The sequence below is a fragment of the Procambarus clarkii genome, chromosome 73 (genome assembly GCF_040958095.1).
Source record: "Procambarus clarkii isolate CNS0578487 chromosome 73, FALCON_Pclarkii_2.0, whole genome shotgun sequence".
Classification (NCBI taxonomy): Eukaryota; Metazoa; Arthropoda; class Malacostraca; order Decapoda; family Cambaridae; genus Procambarus; species Procambarus clarkii.
The window spans coordinates 13,849,590-13,862,027 of record NC_091222.1 but is presented as its reverse complement, the minus strand read 5'-3'; the positions used below and the strand labels follow the sequence as shown (position 1 = coordinate 13,862,027).

At 39.1% G+C, this 12,438-nt stretch overlaps 1 protein-coding gene across 5 annotated transcripts in view; it reads left to right on the top strand.

The window, feature by feature from the left end:
- LOC123774144 (uncharacterized) overlaps positions 1-12,438 on the top strand; it is a 270,075-nt gene that overhangs the window by 109,296 nt on the left and 148,341 nt on the right. For all 5 annotated transcript variants that reach the window (XM_069312678.1, XM_069312674.1, XM_069312675.1 and 2 more), the window contains one exon: positions 4,341-4,495. In XM_069312678.1, the coding sequence (XP_069168779.1) occupies positions 4,341-4,495 (155 nt within the window). The remainder of the gene's footprint in view (positions 1-4,340; positions 4,496-12,438) is intronic.

Sequence of the window (12,438 nt, the reverse complement as noted above, 5' to 3'; positions counted from 1 at the left end):
TACCATCTCTTTTAAGGGTTTGAGCTGTGGTGCAGTGGGTTAAAGGCATAACAGTTATGCCAGTTGCTGTAAGGCTTCTGTGCTGGCTAGGGTTCGAATCTCCTGGTGGGAAAGTGTTCTAAGGTTGTGTGTGTATATATATATATATATATATATATATATATATATATATATATATATATATATATATATATATATATATATATATATATATATTTTATTAAATATGACCGAAAAAGTAAGATTAATAATTCTAACACGAATTTTCTCAATCTTTCGTACATTATGCTTCACTGTTGGAGGTAAATCAAAAATCACTTCTCCAAAATTCATTTTTATTTCTAGTCTGACGCGACACGGGCGCGTTTCGTAAAACTTATTACATTTTCAAAGACTTCACAAATACACAACTGATTAGAACTTGCGTTTCCCTGATTTTATATCTACATTTGAGTGAGGTGGGAAGGGTGATGTGGCATTACATTTGAGTAAGGTGGGAAGGATGATGTGGCATTAGAGGATATTAATAGGGTATTAAAAGTATCAACACAAGACAGAACACGAAACAATGGATATTGAATAGAAGTGTTTGTAGAAAGCCTATTGGTCCATATTTCTTGATGCTTCTATATTGGAGCGGAGTCTTGAGGTGGGTAGAATATAGTTGTGCAATAATTGGCTGTTGATTGCTGGTGTTGACTTCTTGATGTGTAGTGCCTCGCAAACGTCGAGCCGCCTGCTATCGCTGTATCTATCGATGATTTCTGTGTTGTTTACTAGGATTTCTCTGGCGATGGTTTGGTTATGGGAAGAGATTATATGTTCCTTAATGGAGCCCTGTTGTTTATGCATCGTTAAACGCCTAGAAAGAGATGTTGTTGTCTTGCCTATATACTGGGTTTTTTGGAGCTTACAGTCCCCAAGTGGGCATTTGAAGGCATAGACGACGTTAGTCTCTTTTAAAGCGTTCTGTTTCGTGTCTGGAGAGTTTCTCATGAGTAGGCTGGCCGTTTTTCTGGTTTTATAGTAAATCGTCAGTTGTATCCTCTGATTTTTGTCTGTAGGGATAACGTTTCTATTAACAATATCTTTCAGGACCCTTTCCTCTGTTTTATGAGCTGTGGAAAAGAAGTTCCTGTAAAATAGTCTAATAGGGGGTATAGGTGTTGTGTTAGTTGTCTCTTCGGAGGTTGCATGGCTTTTCACTTTCCTTCTTATGATGTCTTCGATGAAACCATTGGAGAAGCCGTTATTGACTAGAACCTGCCTTACCCTACAGAGTTCTTCGTCGACTTGCTTCCATTCTGAGCTGTGGCTGAGAGCACGGTCGACGTATGCGTTAACAACACTCCTCTTGTACCTGTCAGGGCAGTCGCTGTTGGCATTTAGGCACATTCCTATGTTTGTTTCCTTTGTGTAGACTGCAGTGTGGAAACCTCCGCCCTTTTCCATGACTGTTACATCTAGAAAAGGCAGCTTCCCATCCTTTTCCGTCTCGTAAGTGAAACGCAGCACGGAACTCTGCTCAAATGCCTCCTTCAGCTCCTGCAGATGTCTGACATCAGGTACCTGTGTAAAAATGTCGTCAACATACCTGCAGTATATGGCCGGTTTCAAGTTCATGTCGACTAAGACTTTTTGCTCGATGGTACCCATGTAGAAGTTTGCAAACAGGACACCTAGGGGAGAACCCATAGCGACCCCATCTACTTGCTTATACATGTGCCCATCCGGGCTCAAGAAGGGTGCCTCTTTAGTACAAGTACAGTACGAAGAACTCTGTAGGGTAAGGCAGGTTCTAGTCAATAACGGCTTCTCCAATGGTTTCATCGAAGACATCATAAGAAGGAAAGTGAAAAGCCATGCAACCTCCGAAGAGACAACTAACACAACACCTATACCCCCTATTAGACTATTTTACAGGAACTTCTTTTCCACAGCTCATAAAACAGAGGAAAGGGTCCTGAAAGATATTGTTAATAGAAACGTTATCCCTACAGACAAAAATCAGAGGATACAACTGACGATTTACTATAAAACCAGAAAAACGGCCAGCCTACTCATGAGAAACTCTCCAGACACGAAACAGAACGCTTTAAAAGAGACTAACGTCGTCTATGCCTTCAAATGCCCACTTGGGGACTGTAAGCTCCAAAAAACCCAGTATATAGGCAAGACAACAACATCTCTTTCTAGGCGTTTAACGATGCATAAACAACAGGGCTCCATTAAGGAACATATAATCTCTTCCCATAACCAAACCATCGCCAGAGAAATCCTAGTAAACAACACAGAAATCATCGATAGATACAGCGATAGCAGGCGGCTCGACGTTTGCGAGGCACTACACATCAAGAAGTCAACACCAGCAATCAACAGCCAATTATTGCACAACTATATTCTACCCACCTCAAGACTCCGCTCCAATATAGAAGCATCAAGAAATATGGACCAATAGGCTTTCTACAAACACTTCTATTCAATATCCATTGTTTCGTGTTCTGTCTTGTGTTGATACTTTTAATACCCTATTAATATCCTCTAATGCCACATCATCCTTCCCACCTTACTCAAATGTAATGCCACATCACCCTTCCCACCTCACTCAAATGTAGATATAAAATCAGGGAAACGCAAGTTCTAATCAGTTGTGTATTTGTGAAGTCTTTGAAAATGTAATAAGTTTTACGAAACGCGCCCGTGTCGCGTCAGACTAGAAATAAAAATGAATTTTGGAGAAGTGATTTTTGATTTACCTCCAACAGTGAAGCATAATGTACGAAAGATTGAGAAAATTCGTGTTAGAATTATTAATCTTACTTTTTCGGTCATATTTAATAAAATATGTCTACAGGAAAGACTGCTACCAAAATATACTAATATATATATATATATATATATATATATATATATATATATATATATATATATATATATATATATGTCGAACCTAGTAGCCAGAACGCACTTCTCAGCCTACTATTCAAGGCCCGATTTGCCTAATAAGCCAAGTTTTCATTAATTAATTGTTTTTCGACTACCTAACCTAACCTAACCTAACTTTTTCGGCTACCTAACCTAACCTATAAAGATAGGTTAGGTTAGGTAGGGTTGGTTAGGTTCGGTCATATATCTATGTTAATTTTAACTCCAATAAAAAAAATTGACCTCATACATAATGAAATGGGTAGCTTTATCATTTCATAAAAAAAATGAGAGAAAATATAATAATTCAGTAAAACTTGGCTTATTAGGCAAATCGGGCCTTGCATAGTTGGCTGAGAATTGCGTTCTGGCTACTAGGTACGACATATATATATATATATATATATATATATATATATATATATATATATATATATATATATATATATATATATATATATATATATATATATATTATATATATATATATATATATATATATATATATATATATATATATATATATACATATATATATATATATATATATATATATATATATATATTATATATATATATATATATATATATATATATATATATATATATATATATATATATATATATATATATCCAACCTTGAGGTATTTTCGGGGCTTAGCATCCCCCCAATCCGGTCGCCGACTAGGCCTCCTCGTTGCTATCCTCATATGTCACATAAATGAGTCCCATAATTTTGAGCCTATAGATGTTCCAAACATTGAACTATATAAATAAACAAATTAATCAATTTTGAATAATATTACAGCAAAAAAAAACAGAAGAGATGAATGAGAAACATCAAAAGAATTGTGAAAACTTATATTTACGTGCTACCTGCCATGACAAGAGTCGAGTGGTCCTGAGCTCCATCGCTCATAATTTGCTCAGCTTCCCAGCTCCATCAAAGCTAAAGTATGTCACATACAATATATTTTTTTTAGTTTCCCGTGATCAGAGAGTGCATTTTAACAATATAAGAGGAGAAAATAATTTTGTTGAAAGAATTAATTTTCGGGGCACCACGGGGGTGTCATTTTATTGTAGAGTAGTGCAGTGGCTAGACCAACCACAACAGCAGTTTCTAAATTAAAAAACTGACATATGTGAACAACCGCTCTCTCCAACGTGAGGGAGCGTCCTGGTGAATGCCTCACCAGGAGAATGCCTGGTGAGGCATTCTCCTTCCCAGGACCATTCGGTTAAGTGATGTCTGCATTATTAAGTACTGAGGTCAGTGGATATGGTTTTTTCAGCTTAAAGTGTTCCCTTTATTATATGTTACAGGCACTTGAATATTCGTAAAGAAAATTATACACATCATCCGCCATAAAATTCAGTTATGTTTTTATCACTGAATAGTTTTTGCTTTACAGATTCATACCAAGATTCATTTTTGTGCTACCTGCCATACTTCCACGTATATGGGATTGTGCCTATGATGATGACAGGACTGCAAATGGGTGTAAAACTGGTCTCTACACCCAAGTTTGATCCCAACAACTTCGTCAAGGACATCAGGCAACACAAGGTAGGTGGGGTGTTATGACTCAGGCTACCAAATTTACTCACTTTCCCGCCAGTCGGCCGAGCGGACAGCACGTGGGACTTGTGATCCTGTGATCCCGGGCGCCGGCGAGGAACATTGGGCAGAGTTTCTTTCACCCTATGCCCCTGTTACTTAGCTGTAAAATAGGTACCTGGGTGTTGGTCAGCTGTCATGGGCTGCTTCCTGGGGGTGGAGGCCTGGTCGAGGACCGGGCCGCGAGGACACTAAAGCTCTGAAATAATCTCAAGATAACCTCAAGATCCTCACAGTTTTCTATCTTATGCTTCAAACTCCCACATTATATTATGCTACTCACTCCCCCAATATTTGTGCCTAAGACATGCAACTTCACCATTGTCATCACTGATATCAACATATATCAAAGTTTTTATGTTGAACACTGTTACGGACCCGAGTCCAGCGTCGGAGCATGGAGCTGTGACGACGACGCCATCTGTGAGTCCGCTCCCGAAAACCCCACAACATGGATAACGCCATCTAGTGGTGACAGGATATGCCGGCAACCGGTGCTGGATTCCTGTCCTAGTCGACTCACGACGTAGCCACTGCTGACCTCTGGTGAGGTAGTGCTTAGACAGTGAATGCCATCTATGGAGTGAAGACGTGGAGGTTTCTGTCTAAGCTTGTGAGTGAAGCGTCCCAGTATTAATGACGTGTCTGATTGCAGAGCCGACCTGGGACTGCTGTGTTGGACGATGGGGCAGTCTACCCAAGGCAGCCAAGGTCTCTTCACCAGTCTGCTGAAGAAGCTGTGAGTCACCCCCGGATGAACTCTGTTGAGAGTAATAGCCTGCCTGAGGCGTGGCAGTGTTGGGAATCGCCTTATCCAGGGTTGGCTGGTGGAAGAGACCACCCACTGGGGTGCTGTATGAGGAGAGTGATCAGCGAGTCACACGAGGCTCCTGGCTAGGGCACGCAACCCTAAGTATCGGTCGTGGAGTGGCCTACACAGCGAAGCTGATCGGTACCTGCCAGCTACAGGCTGGATTGTGGTTGAAGACCATCACAACGGGGCACCCAGTAGGACTGTGATTTGGCTGGCCTGTGGCCATGGTAGATTCGTCGTAGAGTTATCGTGGATTCATCATGAGCCACGGAAGCCGAAACCAGGGCTACCCAGAAGAAGCACCGCCGAGTGTTGAGCGTCTTCAGAGAGGGAGACCTCATTGTACATTGTGTAGTAATAATTCCCTCTTATGACTTTAAATTACGGTGGTGGGAATATATATATATATATATAAATTAGAATACTTGTCTTCAATGTACCTTCCTTGATAGCTTTGACATGCATTACGGAACACACCCCTTGAAAGCCTCTACTAACTTGGGGCCAGATTCCCAATACTCTACTACCATCAGAGAAGAACCCGGTTGCGTCCCAGTAGGGCCGTAACATAATTGGCATCCCCAGCGGGATCCGACCCCTTGTCAAGTATGTTTGAGAGGGGTGGCGACGTAGTGCAATCCCCTGTAAATAATTCCCCCTGTTTATAATTATTTGGACGTTGTACGTCCTGTGCGGTGCTCGCTGTGATTTAGTGCAATATTGTAGAGCATGGTGCTCGGTGTGATTACGTGCAATATTGGCAAGTGAGGTGCTAGGTGCGATAAAGTGCAGTATTGGCGAAGTACGGTGCTTGGTGGGTTAAGTGCTCAAGTAAAGCGGTGTATTAAGTGCTCGTGCACCACTTAAGTGACAATGACGGATGAAGGAACCAGAGCTTCCCAGAGTGAGCATCGCTGAATATCCAGTGTCTTTGGAAGAAGATGGAACTGTATATAAGTGTAGTTATAATCCCCGTGTGTGACTTGTTTTATATATATATGGTGGTGGCAAATATAATAACGAAGGAAAATTCTTATAATTTAGTGTGCTTGTATACCTCCCCTATTGTTTTCATTTGCATTACGGAACACACCCCTTGAAAGCCTCTACTAACTTGGGGCCGGATTCCCAATACTCTACTACCATCAGAGAAGAACCCGGTTGCGTCCCAGTAGGGCCGTAACAAACACAAATTTTGCTACAATGTACCCATTAATAATCTTCAAATGATACTACATTGTACCTAATAATATTCGTCAAGTTTTCCTACAGTGTACCTATTAACCCTCAAACCGAGAGGGGTCCAAATGGCCTTAACACCCACAGGCGCAACAACAAAAAATATCAAAAAAATTCTTTCGTCCTATAAAAGTGTTCATTTTTGTTCCCTGATCACGGAAAAAATAACAAAAAAATTTTAGGTGGCATATTTTAGCCGCAATAGGGTAGGAAAGTCTGGCAAAAAAGGGGCGTTCACAGAGCCTTCGCCAGACGAGGTCTACTCCGCTCGAGCTGTCAGGCGGCAGTTGCCACAAATATATTATTACGTAATTATTTCAATGTCTCTGATTAATTTTTTCTTTGTTTTTTGCAGTAATATTATTCAATAGTGTGAATTGTGATATATTTATATAATAAAATGTGTGAACCATCGCTGTACTCAAAATTATGGTGTGCATATTAGTGATTCAATTGTTATGTTCATAAAACAATAAACAAATAGTTTTGCTGTTATTACATTATATACACAGGTTGTATATAAATATCTGCATGTTTTACTCACCATAACGAACCACTAAGTTGTTATTTTGAGTCAAAATGCAATGAGGAGTGACGCCACACACCAGCCAGCCAGCCACTCGCTGCCACTTCCTCCCTCAACAACCTCACTCTTTGAGGTTACCTTGAGGTGCTTCTGGGGCTTAGCGTCCCCGCGGCCCGGTCGTCGACCAGGCCTCCTGGTTGCTGGACTGGTCAACCAGGCTGTTGGACGCGGTTGCTCTTAGCCTGACGTATGAGTCACAGCCTGGTTGATCAGGTATCCTTTGGAGGTGCTTATCCAGTTCTCTCTTGAACACTGTGAGGGGTCGGCCAATTATGCCCCTTATGTGTAGTGGAAGCGTGTTGAACAGTCTCGGGCCTCTAATGTTGATAGAGTTCTCTCTCAGAGTACCTGTTGCACCTCTGCTTTTCAACGGGGGTATTCTGCACATCCTGCCATGTCTTCTGGTCTCATGTGATGTTATTTATGTGTGCAGGTTTGGGACCAGCCCCTCTAATATTTTCCACGTGTAAATTATTATATCTCTCCCGCCTGCGCTCAAGGGAGTACAAATTTAGGCTCTTTAGTCGGTCCCAACAGTTTAGATGTTTTACTGAGTGGATTCTAGCAGTAAAGGATCTCTGCACGCTCTCCAGGTCAGCAATTTCTCCAGCTTTGAAAGGGACTGTCATTGTGCAGCAGTACTCCACTCTAGAGAACACAAGCGTTTTGAAAAGTATCATCATCGGTATAGCATCTCTAGTGAGAAAAGTTCTTGTTATCCAACCTGTCATTTTTCTTGCAGTTGTGGCGGCTACTTTATTGTGATCTTTAAAGGTAAGGTCTTCCGACATGAGTACATCCAGATCCTTTACATTGCCTTTTCGTTCTATGTTATGATTTGCCTGAGTTTTGTACGTGGTTTCCGTTTTTATATTTTCATTTTTTCCATAGCGCAAGAGCTGGAACTTATCTTCGTTAAACACCATATTATTTTCTGTAGCCCATAGAAAGACCTGATCTACATCTGACTGGAGGTTTGCCATGTCCTCTATGTTGCCTACTCTCATGAAGATCCTAGTGGCATCTGCAAAGGATGATACAGTGCTATAAGTTGTGTTCTTGTCTATGTCCGATATGAGGATGAGAAAAAGTACTGGAGCAAGCACAGTACCCTGGGGGACTTAGCTCTTCATGGTTGATGGGCTGGATTTTATTTTGTTGACTATTACACATTGGGTTCTGTTGGTCAGGAAATTGTAGATCCATCTGCCTATTTTTACGGTAATTCCTTTTGAACGCATTTTATGTGCAATAACGCCATGGTCACATTTATCAAAAGCTTTTGCGAAACCTGTGTAAATTACATCTGCGTTTTGTTTGTCTTCCATAGCATCTAATGCCATATCATAGTGGTCCAGCAACTGCGACAGGCAAGAGCGCCCTGTTCTGAAACCATGTTGTCCGGGGTTATGGAGATGCTGTGATTCCAAGTATTTTGTGATCTTACTTCTTAGCACTCACTCGCCCTCCTTCTCCTCCTACAATACTGTTTTTGCATTTATTCACAACACACAGACGTTATATATAAGTATTTACATGTTTTGTTCACCATAACTATACATCTAAGCTTGTATGGTGAGTAAAGGTACAAAGACGTAGTTACTCACACAGTCAGCTGGTGGTGGCCGCCCTCAAGGCCAGACGCACTAATATTTCTCTTCCAACAATAATGTTTGTGGTGGTATTATGCTACATACACACATTATATATTATTATCTACCTGTTTTATTCACCATCCCTGTACAAATAAGCTGGTATGGTGCCCAAAGACCATAGTGGCCACCAGTAAACATGACAAGTCATGCAGACGACGCACCTCCCTCACCGAAATTGCGGCTCTCAACCTCCTCTTATTGCTGTTATTACCTTCTATACACATGTTATATATATGTATCTACATTTGTGTTCACCATAGGGAACCACTAAGCTGGTATGGTGAGTGTAGTCATTAAAAGGTGGCCACACACAGTCAGAAGACGACGCCACCACCCTCCCTCCCACAGCCTTACTCCTCCCTCCATGGAGCACAGGCTTAATATCACCACAATCCCGCTATTATCAGAATCCTAGTCAGTTTTATCACAGTCAGGGGTCTTCTATAATACTATCATCGCTAAATAATAGCAGGATCATATATATTATGACATTTATAGGCGATGCTGTGGTCACAAGCTGAACAGCGGTGCTGTGAGCTCATCCTGCGTGCGCTCCCTGTGTACTGAAGCTCTCACACCCAGGAATGTTGGCCTGAATTTCTTTTCTAGGTGGCATCTGGCAACTATAGGTCGTAGCTGCCCCTATCCCAGGCAGGGCGTTTAAATTATAGCGCTAGACAAGATATCATATATATATGACTTGCGTGGTTTTGGTTTGTCACTGAAATCATATATATATGATTTATGCGGTTAAGGGTTAATATTCTTCAAATTTCTCTACAAATTACCTACTTATAAATATCTGTTAAATTAAGGATTTGACCAAAACACTATGTGTGTTAGTAGCTTTGCAAGAAAGTAAAAAATCAGTGTTATGTAATCTCACAAATCCAATGTACCTACTATGTGCATTGTAGCAAATATATAAACAAATAAATACACATTATATTTATGTTATACGTTTTAACAACTACCCATCGGATATATTGCAGTCTCAAGTTATAGAGTATATAGGTGACACTGGTCCTCCTGACTATATATATATATATATATATATATATATATATATATATATATATATATATATATATATATATATATATATATATATATATATATATATATATATATATATATATATATGGTACCTAGTAGCCACAACGCACTTCTCGGCCTACTATACAAGGCCCGATTTGCCTAATAGGCCGAGTGATTTTCTATATTTTCAATATTGTTTCCAATTAGTTTATTTGAATAATTATTATTATATTATATTATGAACATAAATTATTGATTTAGTTATGTTAGTTTAGGTTACGTTAGGTTAGTTAAAAATGGTTTAGGTTCTGTCATATATCTATGTTGGTTTTAACTCAAATGAAAAGAACTTAAATCATACATAATGAAATGGATAGCTTTATCATTTCATAAACAAAATAATCGAAAAATATAAATTTACTAAAACTCGACCTATTAGGCAAAGTGGGCCTTGCATAGTAGGCCGAGTACTGCATTCTGGCTACTAGGTACAACATATATATATATATATATATATATATATATATATATATATATATATATATATATATATATATAAATAATATATATATATATATATATATATATATATATATATATATATATATATATATATATATATATATATGTCGTACCTAGTAGCCAGAACGCACTTCTGAGCCTACTATGCAAGGCCCGATTTGCCTAATAAGCCAAGTTTTCATGAATTGTTTTTCGACTACCTAACCTACCTAACCTAACCTAACCTAACTTTTTTGGCTACCTAACCTAACCTATAAAGATATGTTAGGTTAGGTTAGGTAGGGTTGGTTAGGTTCGGTCATATATCTACGTTAATTTTAACTCCAATAAAAAAAAGTTGACCTCATACATAATGAAATGGGTAGCTTTATCATTTCAAAAGAAAAAAATTAGAGAAAATATATTAATTCAGGAAAACTTGGCTTATTAGGCAAATCGGGCCTTGCATAGTAGGCTGAGAAGTGCGTTCTGGCTACTAGGTACGACATATATATATATATATATATATATATATATATATATATATATATATATATATATATATATATATATATATATATATATATATATATATATATATATATATATATATTTAATGTATATATATATTTAATGTGCGAGAAATGTGGGTGTTAAGGCAGTCTTCTCTATGACTGGTGTAAATGCCAATCACATTAAAAAAAAAGAGAAACAAAATGTTGACTGCTTGGCGGTTGTCTCATGTGGTAAAGTGAAAGGGAAAAACACGCAAAACAAATCTTATAAATAATGAACTTTAATTTACTTTAAAACAAATATAAACAAAATAAAGATAATCCCTTGGCTATGTACAGTGCGGATCAAAATATATACAAAGACAAAACACAATATAAAATTAAATAGTGATTAAGTTACTCTACAATAAGCAAGAAAAAATTATTTAAAGGTGCTGAGAATAGTGAGCTGGCTGAAACCTCTACTAATATACAGGACGTGTGCTTAGATAGAAGCGTCAGCACGAGAGCACAATTATATTCTGAGGCCAACTGCTCGTGCGAGACTATATAGATGATGCAGATGGCGCTGGAATCGCGTGAAGTCGCTGATTTACTAATGTGGAGAGTGTTGGATTGAAGTAGTCATTTGGTGATCGACGAGGTGGTGCGCTGACAGTGAGGGAGAGAGGTGAGGAGAGTGAGAGTAGGGTAGTGTACCCCATGTAGAGATGTCTGTTATTCCACTTATATACTATTCTTGAATGTAGTATCATGATGTTGCAGAAGTATAGAAGTAACGCGATGTAGGTAGGAGCAGGCTAAATCTCTCTTGAAAGAGATTACTGTCACAGCTCTCCCCCGAAGCCTGCTCTTACGTGTTAAGATACTTCATTAGTCGGTAGAGTAGTAGGAGTAGCTGCTTCTACCTCGTAGACTCTGGAGAGGGTGTCTGCTATGATGTTATCCGAGCCTTTAATGAAGAATATCTCCAGGTTAAAGTTCTGCAGATACAGAGCTCAGCGTAGAAGACGTTGATTGCTGAATTGGGCTTGTTGCAGAAATCGTTGGGGATTGTGGTTTGAAAAACTTCTGATGTTCTTGGAATACTCTGATGAGAGGAACACTGTTACAGTCCTGCAAATATTTAGGAAGGTCTGTAAGAATTTCCGAGTTGGAAGGCATTGACTCAGAGTTAGTGCTTTCGGGAGGAGAAGCAGGGAAGGTCTCGCTGTGGAGGTATGGATCTTGAAAGGCGGAGAGAGATACTAACACAGTGGGGGTGAACCTTTATACTTCTTCAAAAGATTGACGTGGCACAACTGGGTCCTCCGCCGCCTATCTGGAGTCTCAAGAAAGTAGTTGTGGTTGTTTCTGCATACCTTGATGCGGTAAGGTCCTGAAAACTTATTTTGCAATGGAGAACCAGGGATCGGAAAATATGCTAAAACGAAGTCTCCTGCTTTAAATTTCCTGATTTTACTGTGTTTGTCAGAATGAGTTTTCATCCTATCTTGAGCTTTTAATAAATTATCGTTGGCAAATTTATGTTCTCGCTCTAGAAT